The sequence below is a fragment of the Opisthocomus hoazin genome, chromosome 4 (genome assembly GCF_030867145.1).
Source record: "Opisthocomus hoazin isolate bOpiHoa1 chromosome 4, bOpiHoa1.hap1, whole genome shotgun sequence".
Lineage (NCBI taxonomy): Eukaryota > Metazoa > Chordata > Aves > Opisthocomiformes > Opisthocomidae > Opisthocomus > Opisthocomus hoazin.
In genome coordinates, this window is record NC_134417.1 from 95,532,178 (window position 1) to 95,554,091 (window position 21,914).

At 46.9% G+C, this 21,914-nt stretch overlaps 1 protein-coding gene across 9 annotated transcripts in view; it reads left to right on the plus strand.

The window, feature by feature from the left end:
- The first annotated feature begins 6,700 nt into the window (after positions 1 to 6,700).
- The window catches only part of SMARCD3 (SWI/SNF related BAF chromatin remodeling complex subunit D3), a 110,153-nt gene continuing 94,939 nt past the window's right edge, over positions 6,701 to 21,914 (plus strand). The window contains exons 1-4 of one of the 9 annotated variants that reach the window (XM_075420084.1): positions 8,027 to 8,125; positions 10,827 to 11,020; positions 20,052 to 20,127; positions 20,578 to 20,900. In XM_075420084.1, coding sequence (XP_075276199.1) covers positions 20,895 to 20,900 — 6 coding nt within the window. In that variant the 5' untranslated portion in view covers positions 8,027 to 8,125; positions 10,827 to 11,020; positions 20,052 to 20,127; positions 20,578 to 20,894. Of the gene's footprint in view, positions 6,786 to 6,906; positions 7,000 to 7,394; positions 7,496 to 7,569; positions 7,740 to 8,026; positions 8,126 to 9,285; positions 9,565 to 10,826; positions 11,021 to 20,051; positions 20,128 to 20,577; positions 20,901 to 21,914 lie in introns of those variants that run through there. The other 8 variants (XM_075420080.1, XM_075420081.1, XM_075420079.1 and 5 more) reach the window with 8 other exon arrangements.

A 21,914-nucleotide genomic window follows, 5' to 3' on the forward strand; every position in this document is an offset into this window, starting at 1 on the left:
GAGGGGAAAAAAAAAATTGGTGAAAGTTTGCAGATAACAAAGGCTAGCCAGGTGTGAGAAAATGAGAGCAGATCTGTTACACAGAATGATTGAGACAAGATTTATTTATACATAAGACAGGTAACTGCAAAATCATTTATCTAGAAATTAAAGAGGTCGTTTTAGATTTCCCCATTCTGTATCACAGAGAAGGGACCTCTGGAGTTCATCTAGTTCAACCCCACCCCTGCACAAAGGGTCAGCTAGAGCAGGTCTCTGTGTCCAGTTGCATTTTAAATATCTCCAGGGATGGAGACTTTACAGTCATAGAATCATAGAATCATAGGTTGGAAAAGACCTCTAAGATCAGCGAGTCCAACTGTCCACCCAACACCACCACTCCTACTAAACCATATCCTGAAGTGCCACATCTACATGTTGTTTAAACACTTCCAGGGATGGGGACTCCACCACTTCCCCAGGCAGCCTGTTCCAATGCCTGACCACTCGTTCTGTGAAGAAATTTTTCCTAATATCCAATCTAAACCTCCCCTGACGTATCTTGAGGCCATTGCCTCTCGTCCTATCTCTAGTTACCAGGGAGAAGAGACCAACCCCTGCTTCACTACACCCTCGTGTCAGGTAGTTGTAGAGAGCAATAAAGTCCCCCTTCAGCCTCCTCTTGTCCAGACTAAATAGCCCCAGTTCCCTCAGCCGCTCCTCGTAAAACTTGTTCTCTAGACCCCTCACCAGCCTTATTGCCCTTCTCTGGACATGCTCCAGCCGCTCCATGTCCTTCTTGTAGTGAGGGGCCCAAAACAGAACACAGTACTGGAGGTGCGGCCTCACCAGTGCCAAGTACAGGGGCACGATCACCTCCCTCCTACTGCTGGCCACACTATTCTTGATACAAGCCAGGATGTTGTTGGCCCTTCTTGGCCACCTGGGCACACTATTGGCTCATGTTCAGCTGGCTGTCAAACAACCCCCCAAGGTCCTTTTCCACTGGGTAGCTTTCCAGCCAGTCCTCCCCAAGCCTGTAGCGTTGCATGGGGTTGTTGTGACCCAAGTGCGGGACCTGACATTTGTCTTTGTTGAAACTCATACAGTTGGCCTCGGCCCGTTGATCCAGTCTGTCCAGATCCCTCTGCAGAGCCTTCCTACCCTTAAGCAGATCGACACTCCTGCCCGACTTGGTGTCATCTGGAAACTTACTGAGGGAGCACTCAATCCCCTCGTCCAGATCATTGATAAAAATGTTAAACAAGACCAGACCCCAAACTGAGCCCTGGGGAACACCACTTGTGACTGGCCGCCAGCTGGATTTAACTCCATTCACCACAACTCTCTGGGCTTGGCCATCCAGTAGGTTTTTTACGCAGCAAAGCATACACCCATCCAAACCATGAGCAGCTAGTTTCTCCAGGAGGATTCTGTGGAGAACAGTGTCAAAGGCCTTACTGAAGTTCAGGTAGATGATGTCCACAGCCTTACTTTCATCCACTAGGCAGGTCATCTGGTCTCTCCCAGTAATCTGTTACAGTGTGTAATAATTCACAATAACTCCCACAGCCTCACCTGTTATGACAGATGCTCCAATTACTTAACCATCTTCACAGCCCTTCCCTGGACTCGCTCCAGTATGTCCATGTCTGTCTTGTACTGGGGAGCCCAGAACTGGACATGACACTCCAGATGTGTTTCACCAGTGTTGAGGAGAGGAATCGGATCACTGCCCCTTGAGCTGCTGGCAATACTCGTAATGCAGCCCAGGATGCTATTTGCCTTCTTTGCTCCAAGGGAACACTGCTGTCTTATGTTTAACTTGTTATCCATCAGAACCCCACCAATCTTTTTACTGCAAAGCTTTCAGCTTTCCAGCTTCTTCTTTCCAGCCAGTAACCTAGAAATCAAAGGCCAAAGCCCTGATGTGAACTTGTGAATTTCAGTATGACGAGCCAGTGAGTGTGACTAACCCCATTCATGGCTGCATAAGCAGTGTTTAAGGTAAAAGACTATACTTGCCGTACTTACGAGGAGTGTGAGGTGGAGGTCTGGTGTTAGCATCAAAAGAGATGCTGAAAGGTTAGAAAACCTTTGAAAGAAGTATTCAAAGTCTAGAACATTGCTTCAAGTTGGATAGAAATCTCAGATTTATTTATCTAAAAAGTAAGAGATGTCTTGATTACTTTTACATGGGAACAAGTCAGTCTCTGCTGAATGTATTCCTGGGATGCATGTTTGTTGCTAAGCAAACCTTCAAAGAGTGAGAACAAGAGAAGCTAACTGGGAAACTTTTTCTTGTTATGAGTGGTTGTTTTGCATGAGGAGGTGCTGGTCCGTTATGATCCCAGCAGGAAAGGCACTCAGACTGTGTAAGGTATCATTTAAAACATCAAGTGTTGGAGCTAACACTATAAAGATAGAAGAGTGTAGACAATCTTACATCTTTTAAATGCAGGGAACCCCAAGCAGTGTGGCACTGAATGGGCCTCTGACGCACACACAGCACGCCATGCAGATCCATCTGCAGAGTAGATTCTCCCATTTTGGCCACGAGAGCTGTTATAGGAGTAAGAGAAAACAACTCTATTCATCATTTCTAGAGTCAGACAGAAAAAACGTTTGCATGAGAATTTCTTGCAATTCTAATAAGAATTTTTAGACAAAGGCAGGGCCACACAGGTGGGATAATCGCCATTATGGACTGAGAGCTGCCTGCAGGCTTTTCTGTTACACTGAGCTGGCTGAGGTTGTCCTGTGGGCAAGGGATTTCTGCCACAAACACATCCCTGACTGTCACCCTGGGCAAGCAGTGCAGCACAGCACAGGCCTGTGCACGCTCAGGTTAGCTGTTAGGTGAGTCATCAACTCCTCGATCTACAGTGGCTGTCTTGCAGTCAGGATCACTACAATAGCAAAGATGGACAGTGTAAGAACCTCTGCTGCTGCTTGCCTTGGTGATGTTGTGTTTGTTTTCTTGAAGACAAAAGAGATTCTGATGCATGAAATAACAACCTCATGATGCCAGAGAGGATGTATAGCTTGTAAATGCAAGTTTTGATATGGTGTAATGTCCACAGAGAATTCCCTCAATCGTTGTTCTAGGTCACATGTTTGGCAGGACTGGCAATGGGCATTGGATGATGTAGAAAACTACATAAGCAAAACAGGCAGTCTGATATGGTGTATGGGGGTAAAACATGTGTCATGCAACCAAGCTGAAAGAATAAACATTGGAAAAGATTTTTTTTATTTTTTTAATCTAGCTCTGTGGGAAAGGAAAGGCAGGAAATACTGCCAACAAACTGCTGAGTCCGTAGACTGAAGATTCTCGTTTACTGATGAAAACCTGGCATTCCAAGGTGAGATTAGGCTATATGAAAGGAACAATTTGCATCCTATAGGCAGACAGGTTAACTTTCACAGTTATGCTGTAGGTGGAATAGCCTGGGGATAGTAAACTAAAAATGCAATAAGGCAAATGCCGTAAAGAGGAAAGAAAAAAATAAAATTAAATGTTGAACAAATTGATCCAGTGTTACACCAAACAAGAAAAATGTTAATTACTCTTTACAGATACCTAAGATTAGACTACAAGTAATTGAAACTAGAAATGATAAATGGTAAGAAATTTGGTGTAGTTGGCATTACTGCTTAACTAATACAGCAAGTAGGACTTGGCAAACGACTTAAGCCTTTGAAGTTACATGTTGAGGTAAAGATGATCAGACAGCCACACAGACCTGAAAATCCATTTGATTTAATGCAATGCTTTAACTATTAAACAGAAAGTTATACAGCAGCAAACAATTTGTGAGTTAAGCACTGGTTGGCATATAAAATAAGAGCCAATTGTTGGATTTGGGCACTTCTGCTTAGGTCCTAGGGGGACAGTTCTCCAGCTAGTGTCGTTTGACACTTAATTGATGATTTGGAAGCAAATACAAGATCTCTACTGATAAAATCTGCAGGTGATATAAAAAATCAGTACTGCAAAAAACAATCATAAAGACAGGGTAAAAACAGAGAAGAGTGTGCAGCAGAGTAAGGCTATTCAAATAGATGTTGTCTTAAAGCAGTCAAGTGCAAATTTGTGTGCTTGGGGAAAATGAAGGCATGTCACTCCTCCAAAAAGACCTGTATCAAAAGAAAAAAAAACAAAACAGGGTAAGCCTGGAAAGAAATTTACTGATTTACTGTATTAATGCACAAGCAATCTGACCAGGACACACTATTTTAGACACTAAAATATGGAGTTACTCCAGCCCCATAAAATTTACAATTTAAGATTAAGACATGATATAACAGATCTATGCAGGTAGACAATCTGGGGAAACAGATGCTGTTGGTGTGAGACAGCAATAAGGCCCCTGGCGGCATAGCCAGTTTTTTTAAGGCTTGAAGTGACTAGAGAGGAAAAAAAAAAGAATATACAAGAAGTTCATAAAGTTTATCTGAAGATTGGAAGAAATATTTTACAATGAGTGATGCAGAACTCCTGTAGCAATAAGACAAGGTGCAATGGCTTTAAACTGGTTTTAAACTAAAAGAGGGAAGATTCAGACTAGATACAAGGAAGACATTTTTTACAACGAGGGTGGTGAAACACTGGCACAGATTGCCCAGAGAGGTGGTAGATGCCCCACACATGGAAACACTCAAGGTCAGGTTGGATGGGGCTCTGAGCAACCTGATCTAGTGGTAGATGTCCCTGCTCATCGCAGGGAGGGTGGACTAGATGACATTTAAAGGTCCCTTCCAACCCAAGCCATTCTATGATTCTATGAACTCTAATTACTTTAAAAGGTTGTGAGGTGGTCTGATTAGAGTGTATAAGTACATTTACTGAGTAAAATGCTAGATACTAAAGAGGTTTTTAATTGCCTAGGCATAAGGCAGAACAATGGCAACACCAAAACTAGCAGCTGTAAAATGCAACAGATAATTCCATCTGAGAACAGGCATATGCTTTTAGTGATGAAAGTGGTTAGCTGGTGAAGTTACAGAGTGGTAGCTTTGCCAGTATGTTACAATTTACTTGGTTTGTGTAATAGAGGTCGTTGGAGGCCCATGTGAAATTACTTGTCATATGTAAGTGGGCAGAATTAATGGTCCTTCATGGCCTTAAATTTCATGACTGTGAATATATAGTGGATGAAAGTTGCAAATGAGAAATCCATCAAAGGCTATTAAGCATAAAGCAAACACCTCTGTCACAGTAGGTCTCTGAATCACAAATCACTATGAGCTAGGAGAGCATTCATGGAGGTATCGCTGTATGTCTACTCTATTTTTATGATCTTTTGTAGGCAGTCAGTGTTGGCCGCTGTCAGGAACAGGGTAAATGAGTCAGGTATACCTATGATTTGACTCTGTACTACCCTACCATGTGTTCTGTCATTATCTGCAAAAAAGGACTAGAAACTCGCTTTGTATATTCTTTTATTAGTATTATTGGCATTATTTTTCTCTTCCTTTGCTGTCCTATTAAACTGCCTGTATCCCAACCCACAAGTTCTACCTTTTTCTTCCAGTTCTTCTCCCTATCCCAGTGAGGGGGGGCGGGGAGGGAGTGAGCAAGCGGCCGTATGGTACTTAGTTGCCGGCTGGGGCTAAACCATGACACCTCTTCATGCATCCGTCTTGAAACATACTTTACAGTACTGCAAAACATGTGCAGGCTGCTAGCTTAGTCTCCTGCCAGGAGTCCTAGCCTGAACCTCTACACAAGGTTCTTTCTTGCAATGCTATCTCACGGCTTGCCCCTCATGAGTTATTTACCTTAGCCAAGATAGTCATCCTGTCTTGCATTCCTCTTTCAGATTGTCTTTCCTGGGTGCACCTAGCACTTACGTTATTTTCTCAACAGGTATGCTAGACCATTTCTTCCAGAATGCTCAAGGGTGACAGTTTCTGGATTACAGGTAACACAAAAACTCATTTTCCACTTACAACAGTGTTTTTCTAGTGTAAACAGCTGTAGCAAAAAAGCTTGAAAATGTGACACACATGAAAAATGCAGACTGTAAAAGCTGAAGGCACATAAATATACAGCCTGCATTTAAAAATACCCGGTGAGACACAAATTCACCTCATAATCTTGACAAGATTTTATTTCAGATTTTACACCCTTTTTGAACACTTGGAGTTTGCAGAATAGCTTGGTGTCTGCTCATCTGATACTTCTTTTAAACTGAGGTGTTTCCTTTCACCTTTCTGACAGCTCCTTGGAGCATCACTCAAAGTTACTCAGTTTCAGTGCTCATCACATGCACACCCCGCTCCTCATCCCTCATTGTTTGCGGTGCTTCTTCAGCTTAAGTCAGACCTTCTTCAGTGCTCCTTCAAATTATTCTCTGAAAGTGCACTTTATAAATATCCTCCACTGGATATTCACGGAATAACTTTTCTTTTCCCATGACGACTGGCACAGTGTAACAGACCCATGGTCCACCAAACCCAGTATCCTCATCCTCCCGGGACTTACCACCTCCTTAAGAGAAGGGTGTGCAAAAAAGTGTGCAAATGTAGGATAATAACTCTTGGTACAGGCCAGTTTTGAATTTGAAACCTCATGCACCTTTCAAAGCCTCCCCTCCACGCTCACTCCTGATACATGGGTGACTGTTGTTCCCATCCCCGCCGAAATTCTCCCCGAGTCTTGGTAAATCATCGCCTCCGCAGTGCCCCGCGGCAGCGCGTGCCACCCTCCCTCGGCACCGGGCGAAGACGCTCTCTGCTGCGGCCGGGCGCGCGCCTTCCCGGCGCCACCGCCACCGCGTCGGCCCCGGCCCCGCCGCCAGGTGGGTCCGCCGCGGGGCGGGTGGGAGGGGCAGGCCGCTACCGGCACGGCCGACAGACGGGCCGGGGCCGCTGGCGGTCGCTGCGGCCCAACGGCGGCCTGGGCGTGGGCTCTGTGGCGGAGCCTGACCCGCCTGCCGGCCAGGGCTGGACAGTGCGGGGCCGGGGGCGGTCCTGCCGCTGCCGGGCCGGATGGCGGCGGGCGGAGGCGCTGTGGTGCGCGCGGGGGCAGTGGCGGCGGGTTATGGGCGCTGTGATAGTGAAGGGGGTTCTGGCGGCGGGTGAGGGGCGCTGGGGTGGCGCGGGGGGCTCTGGCGGTGAGTCGGGGCGCTGTGGCGGCAGGGGGCGGTGGCGAGTGGGGGGGCGCTGTGGCGAGTGAGGGGCGCTCTGCCAGCGGGAGGGCGTTGTGGTGGGCGAGGGCCGCTGTGGCGGCGGGGGCGGGCTCTGGCGGGTGAGGGGCACTCTGGAGGCGGGGGGGCTGTGGCGGCGCAGGGCGCTCTGGCAGCGGGTTGGGGGAGCTGTGGTAGTAAGGGGGGCTCTGGCGGCGGGTGAGGGGCGCTAGTGTGGCGCGGGGGGCTCTGGCGGTAAGTCGGAGCGCCGTGGGAGGGAGGGGCGCTGTGGCGGCTGAGGGGCTGTGGCGGCCGAGGAGCACTGGCGAGTGAGGGTGCCGTGGCAGCGAGTGAGGCGCTGTGGCGGGTGAGGGGCTGTGGCGGTGAGTGCGGGGCGCTTTGGTGGGTGAGGGAGCTGTGGCGGTGAGGAGTGCTCTGGCGGGTGAAGGGCGCCGGGGCTCGGTGGTGGCTGGGGACTGGGTGCCGTGGCGGCGGGAACGGACTGCGGGGGCGGCGTGTACCCGCAGTCTGTCCGACCCTCTCCCGATGCTGCAGCGGACGCCGCCGGCGGGCGAGAGAGAGCTGTCCAGAGGCGGCGGGGCCGGGGCGGCCGGAGGGGCTGGAAAGGTGCGGACGCTGCCCGCGCCCGTCCACGGGAGGAGCTCCGCGCTGCGCCGCCCCCGCAGGGCTGGGAAGCGGGCGCAGGGACCGCGGCTACACCGTCCTCTCGTCGCCGAAGCGGCGCTAGGAACGCGGGGGGTCGGGGCGCGGCTAGGCCGGAGGAGCGGTCGCTCTCGCACTGGGACCCTCTCCCGCGGCGGCGAGGGCGCTGCGGGCAGCCCGTTGCGGCGCCGCACTACCGCTCCTGCGGGGGTGGCGAGCGACGCGCACTTTGCAGACGGTCCCTGCGCCGCTCTCCGCAGCGCTGCGCAGGCGCCCCGCGCCCGGCGCTGGTACGGCGGCACCGGTGCAAGCGGGCGAGCGGCGCGGCGGTGAGGAGCATGGACGGGACGGTGAGCCTTGCCCCCGGTCCCGCCGCCCCCCGCCCCGGCTTCTGTCCGGCTCGACCCCGCGGCAGCGCTTGCCGTGGCTCTGCCCCGGGCACCTGCGGGGAGCTCTGGCTGCGGGACATCTCCACCCGGGCACCGTTCCCCGCCAGCAGCACCCCCGGACCGGGCACGGACCCCGGGCACTGGCGCTGTTCCCGCCCCGGCGCTGCCTGCAGGGCACGCCCGACCGGGAGGCTGGCAGAGTCCGGGCAGCGGACCCCGCGCCGCCCGTATAACGCCCGGCGGTGCCCCCCTCCCGCGGCGCTCCGCTGCCGCCCCCGCACGGCTCCTCCGTGGAGCCGGGGACTGGAACACTCCGACGCTCTCTCCGTTCTTCCCTTCGGGCTCGGCGCTGCGGCCGGTGCAGCCGCCCACTTGGCCGCCGGCGGTTGTCCCAGCGCGTGCCTCTGCACCCTCGGCCGAGCTGTGCTGGCTTTGCTGCCTGGCACGGACCCCGCTGGCTTGGAGAGGCAGGCAGAGAGAGGAAGCCCAGTACTCACTCGCCACTCCCAAATGTAGACTGCAAGCCCACTCGGGAGGGTTTCCCTCAGCAGGGACTGGCTTTCCCAGGGGAGACACTGGCAGCCATCTGAAGTCGCCCAGCCTGCCCTGGCATGGTCCGCTGGAGAGCAGGGTGCTCTTCTTAACACCCTGTCCCTGGAGACAATCTACACCCCAGTGCTGTCCTGCGACTAAATGACAGCTGTCTCCAGTGCTCCAGGAACAACCATCCTTCGTGCAGGAGACAGCACATTTTGAGAGAGAGTATTTGTCTTGCTGACTTTAAGGTGCCCCTCAGCTCTGTTTTCAGAGGGAGATGCATAGTCCCAGATACTCTCCCAGGATAAACTGATCCATATCTGCAGGAGACTAATGCCCTGTGTGGCCTTGCAGAAGATGTTGACTTTCCACACAGGCAAACAGACCGCCTGACTTTGGCGCCATGAACTTGCTGGTGGAAATTGCTGCTCCCTCCCTCCTTCCTGTTCCCTGGGGCCTGAACTCTCCTCCATTTCCTCTACCAGTGTGGTCTGTGGAGGGACCCTGCATGCAAGTTGCTGCTGGGAAAGACTGAGGTAGTTATTAAATGGGAGACTGAGAAAGCAAGGTTTGTCACCAGTTAGCACGATCTGGGGGTGCGTTTGTGCACTATCCTTGCCTAGTGCTGTCAGCACTGCCCTTCTTGGAGAGTCTGGCTTCATACTACTGCCCATCCAGAGGAGTCCTGCAGCTTCTGAAAATAACTAGTTCCTTGGTGCTGCCTCAGGAGCAATCAGCAACATAGTGTTTACTACGGGGACACCACCATCAGAAACCAGCCCTTCTTTCTTCCCTGGCAGAGTCCCCTGCCCTCTGTGAGGGAGAAATTCCCAGCCTGGCCTTGCCCCTAAGGCAGGGTGAGGGTGAGATTCCCAGCAGTGTTTGCCTTTGGTTACCTTCTTTTTGGTAGTGCTGCTGTCATGTTCCTTTCTGTACCTCATGCACTCTCCTGGCCCAGGCTTTCTCACTTGCACTGCCTGCACTGCTGTGTTCTGCCTCAGCTACTGCTTTCCTGGACTCTGTCCTTCCTTGACTTCAGTTCTATTTTAGCACAATTCACCATGATCTTTCTGTCCTTTGTTCTTCCCTTGTTTTGACCCTGGTGGACCTAGAGCCTTGTTATTGTCCCTGATGGAGTTGTCTGCTCTTGTGCTGCCTAGACTGGCACTGTGATGCTCATATTTCTATTTTTTGCCTCTCCATTCTTTGAGCAGTTGCTTCTAACTGCATGACTAGGTATAAGCTTATACCTGTGAAAGCTGTGAGTGCTAGTGTTCACATCTGTTCTGCTGTAATGCTTCTTTTCTTCATCAACTACAGTAGAGAGCTGTCAGAAAAAGCAGTGCTTTGTATACACAAGTGCAGCTGGCTCAGCTCTTCCCAAGGAGCTGCTCCGTTTTCCTTACCCTGGCTTATCTTCTCTGGGACCCGTCATGAATATGCAGACACTGAAGCTGCCTGACTATAACCTAAATCCGTGGGATTATTAGTTCTCCTAGTTTGCAACACTCACCATTCTACCAGGGCAGCTAACAATGCTTGCTGAAATGCTAAAGTGTTCTGGTGGCCTCTAAGGATTTGATTTTTTAAGAATGAAAGCAAGCTGACTTGGTTAAAGTTCCTGAAATGGCCTGCTTTCCCAAGGGTTACCAGAGATGTCTAATGGCAGAAATGTAACTGAGAACACGTATGTAAGAAGATGCTCTTGCGTCTTCATTAGGCCAGGCAAATTCCAGGTATTCCTTCCAATCTTAGCCACCCTGTGGTTCTTATTAGAGCATACCTCAACATGTTGACAGGTTATAGACGAGTGTTGTGCTTTCTTCATGTTTTCTCCAGTCTCCCCAAATACAAGCTGGCTTCTGTCTGTAAGTTGAATAGCCTGTAAGGACGGCCTAGTGCCTGGGCAAAAGTACTGTCTTGGTGACATGGTCATGCATCTGTGTGTAGCTGTCTGCAGAGAGCTCCCTAATCACTATGCCAGTTGCATCTTTCCTGTCTTGCTTTTACCCTCCTTTTTTTCAGTTGTGCTGCTTATGAAGTGTCACATGGGTTAGTGCTGTTGTAGGAAATTTTATTTATATTGTATATTACTTCCCTCTCAGTATGTACTTTCTCTTTTCAGAGCTGGACCCAAATGCATCCTTGGCTTGCTGTCTTAGAGCTGTTCCTGCTTCAGGTCAATGAGAATATCTGCAGCTAATTCATCATGACATAATATCCGGTATCCTGCCCCATCCTACTGGATTAGTTTCCTGCTTCCTCTTGGTCTATACACATGTGACTTCGGGTGTTCATCAGCTACCTGGTCTGGTACAGGTAGGTTTTGGCCCTTTGAAAAATGACTTGTTCTAGGTGGGAAGAATGTGTCTGTGACTTCTATTGGTACTGGAAAACGTTTGCCTTGGGACATAAGCAAAATGTTATTTTGTGAAATAAGTCCTGAACTGCCTGATTGCTGCCATTGATCTAAGCTGGTTCTTTTACTAGCCAGCTACTTCTGTGATAGTTTCTTCTAGTGTTGGCAGGGAGGATGCTGATTAGGCAGAGTAGACTGGCTCAGAGCAAATAATGTTAGAAAATGCAGTTGCTAAGAAGCAGGCCTGATAGAGAAAGAATGAAGAGTAGTAGTGGTAGCAGGTATTCTTTGTGGTAATTCATTACTCCATTAGCTACAAGTAAATGTGTTTAGTTCTTGTCAGCTGGTTATAGATTTGTAGGGTTACCATGCTTCTCACAGCAGTTTTAAATTCACATGGTTAGCTCTTCTCAGCTGGTAGACTTCTCTAGTAGTTGCTGTTGTTGGATATGCATTGGTCATCTCCCTGATAAGGTACTCAAATCTGCCACTCAGGTCTTTTTTCCACCATTAGTTCCGTTCTTCTCGTTGCTTCCACTGGTGAATATCCACCAGTATCCATCTATCTTTTTTCCCAGTCAGTACACAGTATGTCTGTAAGGGACTTTGTTTTTTCCACAACTGGATCAGTGCCTTTTCACCTTTTACAGCCTGCACAAGTCACTTCACTGGCAGTGTAAATTGTCTGGTAGAAAAATGCATGCTATTTTGCATTGGAAATAAATAGCCTACATTGTAACTTTTTTTTTTTTTTTAATTTATTTTAAGACACATTAGGCTTATTATTGTCATCTGGCTGGGCCCTTTAACAACCATATTGCTTAGCCTGCTCCAGCACAGTTATGAACTTTGTCCAGTGCCTGCTACCTATGGCTTTTCGCTTCTGCCTGAGCTAGGGAAAGTGTTACAGAGAGAAACCAGTACTAGTCTACCAATCATAACTCACATGAATTTAAGAACTGTGTTGTGTTAAGTCAGACCAAAGTATCCTGTCTCTGACTAGTAATGGATATGTGGCAAAGGAATAGGAAAATGAGGCAAATGCTGAATCATTTTTTTTTTCTTCCACATACATTTTAAGTCTTTGCAGTCATCTAATTATAGAGTCAGCAGTTTGGAGTAAACAATGTTAGAAAATCCCCCAAATTCTTAGCTCGGCCCTTTCCATGTTAAGTTACCTTCATTAAAAGGAGTTGTTCCAGTTTTCTGTGATTGACTTTTCCGTGGTCATATTTTCTATCATTATTCTGTCTTTTTCTGTTCAGCTGAATGTTCTCTTGGATTCTGAGTCCAGGGAGTACTATCGGACCATTCACTTTGGCATGTTCCTAAAGGTAATGGGTACCTGTACCCAGCTGGCACCTGTAGCTGAGTAAGGATATGTCTTTTAGAAAGGCAGTTTGATAGTTCTCCTCATTCAGGTTCCAAATGATAGAAGACTGAGGTATGGCTGAGAGCTATTTGGCAGAGGGAGAGAGCAGACAAAAAGAGGGTGACTGCAGATGCTTGGCAAAAGAAGTTGTAAGTAAAGACAATGAGAATAATAACCTGCTAAGCAGTAAACACTTTTGTGATTTTTTTTTACTTGTGTTTGCACTTATGGAGGACCACTGAATGCAGGCAGCAAATGTGGAAAAAGGCTTTTTCTAGTTGACATCTAGAAAAAGTTCCTTTCCTCATTAGTCCTGACAACCCACTCCATTTCTTTCTGTTCCTGTAACTATCACATACCATGTTCTCTGTGCTAATTTGTTAAGGACCCATTGATGTTAATGCGGAGTGTACCTGCTAATGTATATACCTGCAAAGATTCCACAGCCCTCGCTGTAATTAGAAGAGCTTATGTATTAAAACTCCTTTAGCTTCTTGATGAAAGGTAAGGTGTTAACTTTAACCTTCAGTACTCTTCATCACTTGGAGCTCACTCCTCTTCTAGTGGGTTGTTGCCACAGTGGTTTCCAAACAGAGTGCTTGGGCTAACACCTGGAATTTCCTGGTCTCCCCTTAAACTGAATAGCATTCCAGGAACTTAGTTTTTCTGGAAAGGTGCAGTTGGAGGAATTGAATCGTTCTTAATTTAAAAGGTAAAGGATTAAGAATTCTGGTATTATAACATGGGAGTTATCCAGGTTATCCTCAGTGCATAGAAACAAGCAAATAACTACAACTTGCATGCTGCTTTTTCTAGCTCACAGAGTTATCGCTGTATTCTCTGTAATGCTTTGATAACGTAGACAGTGGCTAATAGGTCTTGTTCAGGAAGTGTTACTCAGAGGTTGTCAAGTGAGGTATGTCTGATTTTCGTTAATTGAGAGCCTGAGATGCCCTTGTCAAATGTTTCTGATATTCACTGAGTAAATATGAGAGTAACAGTGATATGGTCATTCTTGTACCTGGGTATACTGTTAGCACTGGCATCTCAATGCCGGACAAGGGTCCCATGAATTTTATGGAAAGATGTTTTGATGTTCCTTCTATTTTTAAAAAAACTTTCTATTCATTGGTTCCAGTGTTTGAGAGACAAACTTTCTGTCCTTTGCTTTATGGCCTTTGATAGTCCAATAGCTTTTTACTATTTTGCACTCTTATCATACTGATAATGTCTGTGTTTGTCTATGGTAGTTGTCCAAAGTTAGGGATAGAAGCACTTCTCTTTCAATATAACTATCACCATGGCTTAAATGAAGCCCTTGGCTAGACTAAAAAATTTGCTTGCTCCAAGAATGTCAGAGTCTAATCAAGATTGTATCTTTTACTTTTTACACTGACATTTGGCACACTTACTGTCTGTCTGTGAAAGAATTTTAAAAATAATTTTTTTAAAGCCAGTTCAGCTCCTTTCAATATCCTAAACCACAGAGAAGAAAATAAAATTTACCAGTCATATATTTTTAAATTCATAGGCACAGCTATTGCATTGAAGTGAGAAATCGTATAGACTTAACTTCTGAAAAGCATGTGGCCTTTGCTTTGCAAATGTACTTTTGATGATGTGAAAGAAATTGGTGAAATTGCAAGGCCTAACAAGGCATAACATTCAAAATTTGTAAATTCATGATTTTTAAAGAATTAAAACAGTCATTTTCCCCTGGCAAAATATGCATGATTCTTGGCAACTTCAGAATTTACAATTAAAAGCTGATGTCTAGGTGGAGAGCACAAGCTGTGTTTGCAGCTGTTAGGTCAGTGAGGAATGATTTTTAAATGTTACTTGTCGATAATTTTTTAAAGCTTTCAATGTCCGCAGTAGAGAAAGGACATACTGCAAGGTTACTTAAGGTTTTTTATTCTTGTTTTTTTCCTCTTTGAGATCATGGGTATAACCACATAGTAACTGAGCTGGCTGGTATGCTGATCAGACTCTGTGTGGACAGTGGCCAATACGAGTAGTTGCAGGAGAAAGTACAAAGCTCATTCAGTGTGAGGTTCGTAGAATGACAGTATGGTTTGGGTTGGAAAGGACCTTCAGAGATCATCTAGTCCTGTTCCAGTGTCTCACCACCCTCATGGTAAGAAAAGTCTTGCTTATGTCCAACCTAAATCCACTCTCAGTCTAAAACCATTGCCCCTTGACGTATCACTACAGGCCCTGGTAAAAAGTCTCTCTCCACCTTTCTTATGAGCCCACTTTAAGTATTGAAAGGCTGCAATAAGGTCTCCCTGGAGCCTTCTTTTCTCCAGGCTGAACAACCCCAACTCTCTCCTGTTTTCTTCATAGGAAAAGTGTTACAGTCTTTTAATAATTTTCATGGCCCTCGTCTGGACCTGCTCTAACATCTCCATGTCTTGTACTGTGGACGACAGAGCTAGATCCAGGTAGGGTCTCAGGAGAGCAGAGCAAAGAGGAAGAATCCCTTTCCTCCACCTGCTGGCCATGCTTCTTTTGAAACGGTTTGCTTTCTGGGCTGCAAGCACACATTGCCAGCTCATGTCTAATTTTTCATCTGCCGGTATCCCCAAGTCCTTCTCTGCAGAGCTGCTCTCAATCAATTCATCCCCCAGTGTGTACTGGTACTGGTGATTGCCCCAACCCAGGTGCTGGTCCTTGCACTTGGGCTTGTTGAACTTCATGAGGTTCACATGGGCCCACTCCTCCAGCCTGTCAGGGTCCCTCTGAATGGCATCCCTTTCCTGTAGCCTATCAGCTGCACCACTGGGCTTGATGTCATCTGCAAACATGCAGAGGATGCACTCAATCCCACTATGTCATTAATAAAGACATTGAAAAATACTGGTCCCTATATGGACCCCTGAGGGACACCACTTGATACTGATATCCATTTCGACATTGAGCTGGCAGCTATTTCATAGAATCATCATCGAATCACATAATGGTTTGGATTGGAAGGGACCTTAAAGATCATCTCGTTCCAACCCCCCTGCCATGGGGGGTTGCTCAAAGCCCCGTCCAACCTGGCCTTGAACACTTCCAGGGAAGGGGCTGCCACAGCTTCTCTGGGCAACCTGTGCCAGGGCCTCACCACCCTCACAGTGAAGAATTTATTTCTTATATCTAATCTAAATCTACCCTCTTTTAGTTTAAAGCCATTACCCCTTGTCCTGTCACTACATGCCCTTGTCAAAAGTCCCTCTCCAGCTCTCTTGCAGGCTCCTTCAGGTACTGGAAGGCCGCAATAAGGTCACCTTGGAGCCTTCTCTTCTCCAGGCTGAACAGCCCCAACTCTCTCAGCCTTCCTCATAGGAGAGGTGTCCCAGCCCTTGGATCACTGTGTGGCCTCCTCTGGCCCCGCTCCAACGGGTCCATGTCTATCCTGTGATGAGGGCTCCAGAGCTGGACAAAGGACTTCCAGGGAGTCTCACCAGAGCGGGGCAGAGGGGCAGAATCCGCTCCGTTGCCCTGCTGCCCACGCTGCTGGGGATGCAGCCCAGGATATTGTTGGCCTTCTGGGCTGTGAGCACACATTGCCGAGTCATGTTGAGTTTCTTGTCAACTAACACCCCCAAGTCCTTCTCTGCAGGGCTGCTCTTAATCCATTCTCTGCCCAGCCTGTATTTGTGCTTGGGATTGCCCCAACCCATGTGCAGGACCTTGCACTTGGCCTTGTTTTGAACTTCATGAAGTTTGCCTGGGCCCACCTCTATAGTCTGTCTAGGTCCCCCTGGATGGCATCCCTTCCTTCCAGCATGTTGACTGCACCACACAGCTTGGTGTCACTGGGAAACTTGCCGAAGGTGCACTCGATCCCACTGTCCATGTCACTGACAAAGATGTTAAACAGGGCTGGTCTCAATACTGACCCCTGAGGAACGCCAGTCATTACTAGGCTCCACTTGGGCATGGAACCAATGACCACAACTGCTTGAGTGTGACCATCCAGCCAATTCCTGGAGTGGTCCATCTGTCAAATCCATGTTTCTCCAATTTAGAGACAAGAATGTTGTGTGGGACAGTGTCAAATGCTTTGCTCAAGTCCTGGTAGATGATGTCACTTGCTCTTCCCTTATCCACCAATGCTGTAACCCTGTTGTGGAAGGCCACCAAATTTGTCAGGCATGATTTTCCCTTAGTGAAGCCACATTGGCTGTCACCAGTCACCACTTTATTTTCCATGTGCCTTAGCATAGTTTCCAGGAGGATCTGCTCCATGATCTTGCCAGGCACAGAGGTGAGACTGACTGGGCTGTAGTTGCCCGGGCCTTCCTTTTTTTCCCTTTTAAAAAATGAGGGTTATGTTTCCCCTTTTCCAGTCAGTGCGAACTTCATTGAACTGCCACAGCTTCTCAAATATGATGGATAGTGGCTTAGCAACTTCATCTGCTAGTTCCCTCAGGACCCGTGGATGGACCTCATCAGGTCCCATGGACTTGTGCACCTTCAGGTTCTTTAGATGGTTTTGAACCTGATCTTCTCCTACAGTGGGCTGTTCTTCATTCTTCCAGTCCCTGCCTTTGCTGTCTGTGACTTGCACGGTATGGCTGGAGCACTTGCTGGTAAAGACTGAGGCAAAAAAGTCATTGAGTACCTCAGCCTTCTCCATATCCTGGGTAACCAGATCTCCTAATTCCTTCTGGAGAGGGCCCACATTTTCCCTAGTCTTCCTTTTACCACTGACGTACCTATAGAAGCTTTTCTTCTTGCCCTTGATGTCCCTGGCCAGGTCTAATTCTATCAGGGCTTTAGCTTTCCTAACCTGATCCCTGGAAGCTCAGACAATTTCTCTGTATTCCTCCCAGGCTACCTGTCCTTGCTTCCACCCTCTGTAGCCTTCCTTTTTGTGCTTGAGTTTGTCCAGGAGCTCCTTGTTCATTCAGGCAGGCCTCCTGGTGTTTTTGCCCAACTTCCTCTTTGTTGGGATGCATCACTCCTGAGCTTGGAGGAGGTGATCCTTGAATATTAACTAGCTTTCATGGGCCTCTCTTCCCACCAAGGCTTTTCCCATAGTACTCTACTGAGCAGGTCCCTGAAGAGGCCAAAGTCTGCTCTCCTGACGTTCAGGGTAGTGAGCTTTCTGTGTGCCCGCCTTGCTGCACTAAGGATCTTGAACACCACCATTTCATGGTCACTGCAACCAAGGGTGCCCTTGAGCTTCACATTCCCCACCAACCCCTCCTTGTTGGTGAGGACAAGGTCCAGCATAGCACCTCTCTTCATTGGTTCCTCTGTCACTTGGAGAAGGAAGTTATCATCAATGCATTCCAGGAACCTCGTGGATTGCTTATGCCCTGCTGTGTTGCCCCTCCAACAGATAACGGGGTAGTTGAAGTCCCCCATGAGGACCAGGGCTTATGAACACGAAGCTGCTCCTATCTGTCTATAGAGGGCCTTATCCGCTTGGTCTTCCTGGTCAGATGGCCTGTAGAATGCCCCCACTGTAATGTCACCAGTCCCTGCCCTCCGTTTAATCCTCACCCATAAGCTCTCGGTCAGCTCCTCATCCATCCTCAGGGGGAGATCCATGCACTCCAGCTGGTCATTGACAAAGAGGGTGACACCCCCTCCTTGTCTCCCCTGCCTGTCCATCCTAAAGAGCCTGTATCCTTCCAGTCATAGCAGTCATCCCACTACATCTCCGTGATGCTGATAAGATTATAGCCCTGCAGGCATGCGCACATTTCTAACTCTTCTTGTTTATTTCCCATGCTGCGTTCGTTTGTGTAGAGGCATTTAAGTTGGGCCTCTGATGAAGCTGACTTACTGGCTGGAGCTGCTGGAGTTCCTTTGTACTGCCCTTCAGGTGCTCTCCTGCTGACCTGTGATCCTTCTCCAGGCTCTGGGCATCTGCTGCTGGCACTGGCATCAGACTGGTAGGAGTGGGATGGATTAAAGTTCCCCTCCCCTGGCAACTTTAGTATTTAAAGACATTTTTCTCAGAGCACAAGAACGACTGATTCCCATGTTCAAGAAATCAGGTGAGGAAGGTGGAAAACCAGCATGGCTGAGTAAGAACCTCCTGGTCAAACCGCAACACAAGAGGAAAATGTATAGGCAGTGGAAGCAGGCACACACATCCTGGGAACGATATAGGGATACTGCTCAGGAGTGTAGGGATGGGATCAGGAAAGCTAAGGAACAACTGGAGTTAAATTTGGCAAGGGATGTGAAGAATTACAAGAAGGGCTTCTATAGGTATGCTAGTCAGACAACGAAGACAAAAGAAATTGTACCCACCAATAAATGAAACAGGGAATCTGGTAACAACCGACATGGAGAAGGCTGAAGGACTCAACAACTTTTTTCTCCCTCAGTTTTCATTGGCAGTTGCTCTTCCCAGATCTCTCAAGTCCCTGAATCTCAACGCAGGGACTGGGGGAATGAAGTTCCACCCACTGTAGGAGAAGATCAGGTTCTAGATCATCTGAGGAACCTGAATGTACACAAGTCCATGGGACCTGATGAAATGCATGCCAGGGTCCTGAGTGAACTGGCTGATGGTGAATCCTGTCTCTCCCCAGTAATCTGTATTCATCAAAGAACATCCCGTGATTGTAGAAGCCAAAGCCCTGGCATCAACACTAGCCATGAAGCCAGGTGTTGATCTGTATGATCATGGTTGTTTACAGATTAATGGACCTTATGGCTAAAAGAGACATTTGGATCTCATGACACCTGTATTTTACTGAGCACTAATGGACTTCCATTTGCCCTTACTGTGAGCCTTATACATTCCAGAAAGACAAGCCATAATTTGGTTAGTTATTGTAAATTAAAAATAGAATATAATGTCTGTAGACCCTCCATCAGTAGAGGGTTTAAAAACTTAGACAAATATCTGTTAAGAAGAGTTTTGGCAGGTCAGTACTGACTTGGGGCAAGGAAGGATTTGAAGATCTTCTAATGGCCATGCTAGCCCCTCTACTTTGATTTTATAAATACCTTGTTTGTGACAGGTAGACTATCCTGAATGCAAAGGGTGAAGGTTATAACAGCGTCAGCTGTGCTTATATAGGAGAGAGTGTCGTTGTAACTGTTAGGAGTGTGATTCCCTTCATGCTCCAAAGTAACGTGAGCTGTGTGGTAATGATTTGTGGCATATTTTGTTTCATGTCAGCTTTTTTCCACTGGCTATTGTTCTGTCTATTTTTTCTATTTAATTGAAAAGCTTTTTATAACTTGGGATTTTGTGAATGTTTGTACTTACGTTGAATGTACTTAATCATTATCACGTTCATCTCTTAACTTTCTGCTTAGTTCATTAAACATGTTGCATTATTTAAATCGTTCATGGACAACATTTTTCAGACTCCTGGATTGTACTTGACATTACTTTATTCAGTGTTCCAACATGGACTTCTCCAGTGTATTGAAGTATACAGAGAAAATCATCCTACTGTCCTTGCTTCCTCCTCTTCATAAATCCACAGGTTTCTTTGGCTTTCTTTGCCACGGTGTGGCACAGGTAATTCAGTCTGAGTTGTTTTCACACTGTGGTCCCTACTTCCTTTTCAGATTTTCCACTTTTCAAGACACGATCTCCTGCTTTAGGGGGATATTTTTAATTCTGTGTTCTTAGATTGTTCCTTGCCTTTAAGCACACACTTTGAACGGATCCATCCTAATAAGATGGCTCGATCCAACAGTTCTGCCCTGCACTCCAGTTCATTAGAGGTGACTTTGTATTTATTTCGATATGCTGAATGACGCTGTTGAATGTTTTCTTGTTAGTTACTAACCCTATCTGTAAAGGTACCTTCACTTTTAACTGCATTTACTGTTTAGTTTGTGCCATCAAATTGGGGACATAATTGATATTTCACAGTGCTTATTTGTGGTCAGAAAAAATAGTCTAATAATACTCTGTCATGTCTATAGAATGGTCTTTCAAATCCCTCATGGTTAATGCCAGGTAATACGCTGCCACTTACTGAAGGATCCTGCTAGTTAGCAGTAGTTAGCCAGCTTTTGCTCTGTGGGCTTTGTTCTTTGCGAACTTTCTCATTGTTCTCTTAATGCTTAACATTACAGCTCTGGATATTCTTGTATGAATGGAAGTGTCTAGTCTAAGAGTATTTGTATATGGTTTGTAAGTAATTCCAGTGCCATTTTTGTGCTTGGTAGTCCAGATCTGTCTTTGGAAGCAAGAAAACCATCGGGAACTGACAAGAATGCCATCACTAGGTCTCCCTGGATCCCCTGGGACCAGCTAGGGCCCAAGACAGTGTGGTGGAACATGTGAGACATCTGCTGTCACAACTTTTCTGTGGACTATCTGGTACTTCTCCTCCCCACCATCCTCTGAAGTATATGGTGGTATGTGCCTTCTGGCCATTTGACATGTAAAGATTTTGCTATGCAGCTTGCAAGGTCAAGAAAACTGGATGCTTTTTACCTAATTGACCCCTTTCTGCATCATCAATGTCTCTTGGCAAGTTCCTATGCTGGTTAGTACTCTAGGCTAACTACTCTGCATGAAAAAGCTTTTGTTGGTTTTGAGTTTGTTGTGCTCTGTTTTTGTTGGTGATCCTCTAGTTCTTCTGTTGCAAGATACTGTGCTCCTAGTTTTGTCTCAGTGTTAGTCTTAATTCTGTGCATTTTCCCCCTCCCCTGCAATATAAGCAAGCAATCTTTCAGTTCCTCTTCATAAGAAAATTATTTTGTACCTAATCTTTCCATATCTGTATCTTTACTAATTCTGCTGTATACTTTTAGATATGTGGCCAGCACTGGCTGCAGTGTGATAAAGGCAAGAGAGAACTACTGACTGATACTGTGTTCTGTAATATCTTCTGTCAGGCTTTTCATAACTCCTTCAAATTTTATTTTTTTCTGAGTGAATGCTTCTGTCAAATGTTGCAGCCATCCCCATCTGTTAGTATATTTAACAATGTAAATTGCATGTGAAGCTGTAGTTTAGTGGAGTCCTGTCTTTTGTTCAAAGGATTGGTGTCTAAGCACGCCATTACAGATAAGGAGTCAGCATGTCTTCTGTAGAGAGAAATAGTGCCCCACAGGTCTGTTAAGTTCCTATTCTATTACCTGTTGTTCCCCTGTTTTATTAGGATTAGAATTCTTTGACAGGTCATGTGAATAAAGAGTGAGCCTGTCAGCATATTGTACTTAGGTGTTTGAAAATGCTCTCAGCAAGATTTCTAAAGAATGTAAAAGCTGATAAGGGAAGTATATAGTCAATAAGGAACATTCCTCATAAATGGAAAGGAAATCACAGAATCACATAATGGTTGAGGTTGGAAGGGACCTCTGGAGGTCATCTTGTCCAACTCCCCTGCTCAAGCAGAGCTGGTTGCCCAGGCCATGTCCAGACACCCTTTGAATATCTCCAAGGTGGGAGACTCTACAACCTGACTGGGCAACCTATTCTAGTGCTCACTCACCCTCACTGTAAAATAGTGTTTTGTGATGTGCAAGGGAACCTCCTGTGTTTCAGTTTTTGCCCA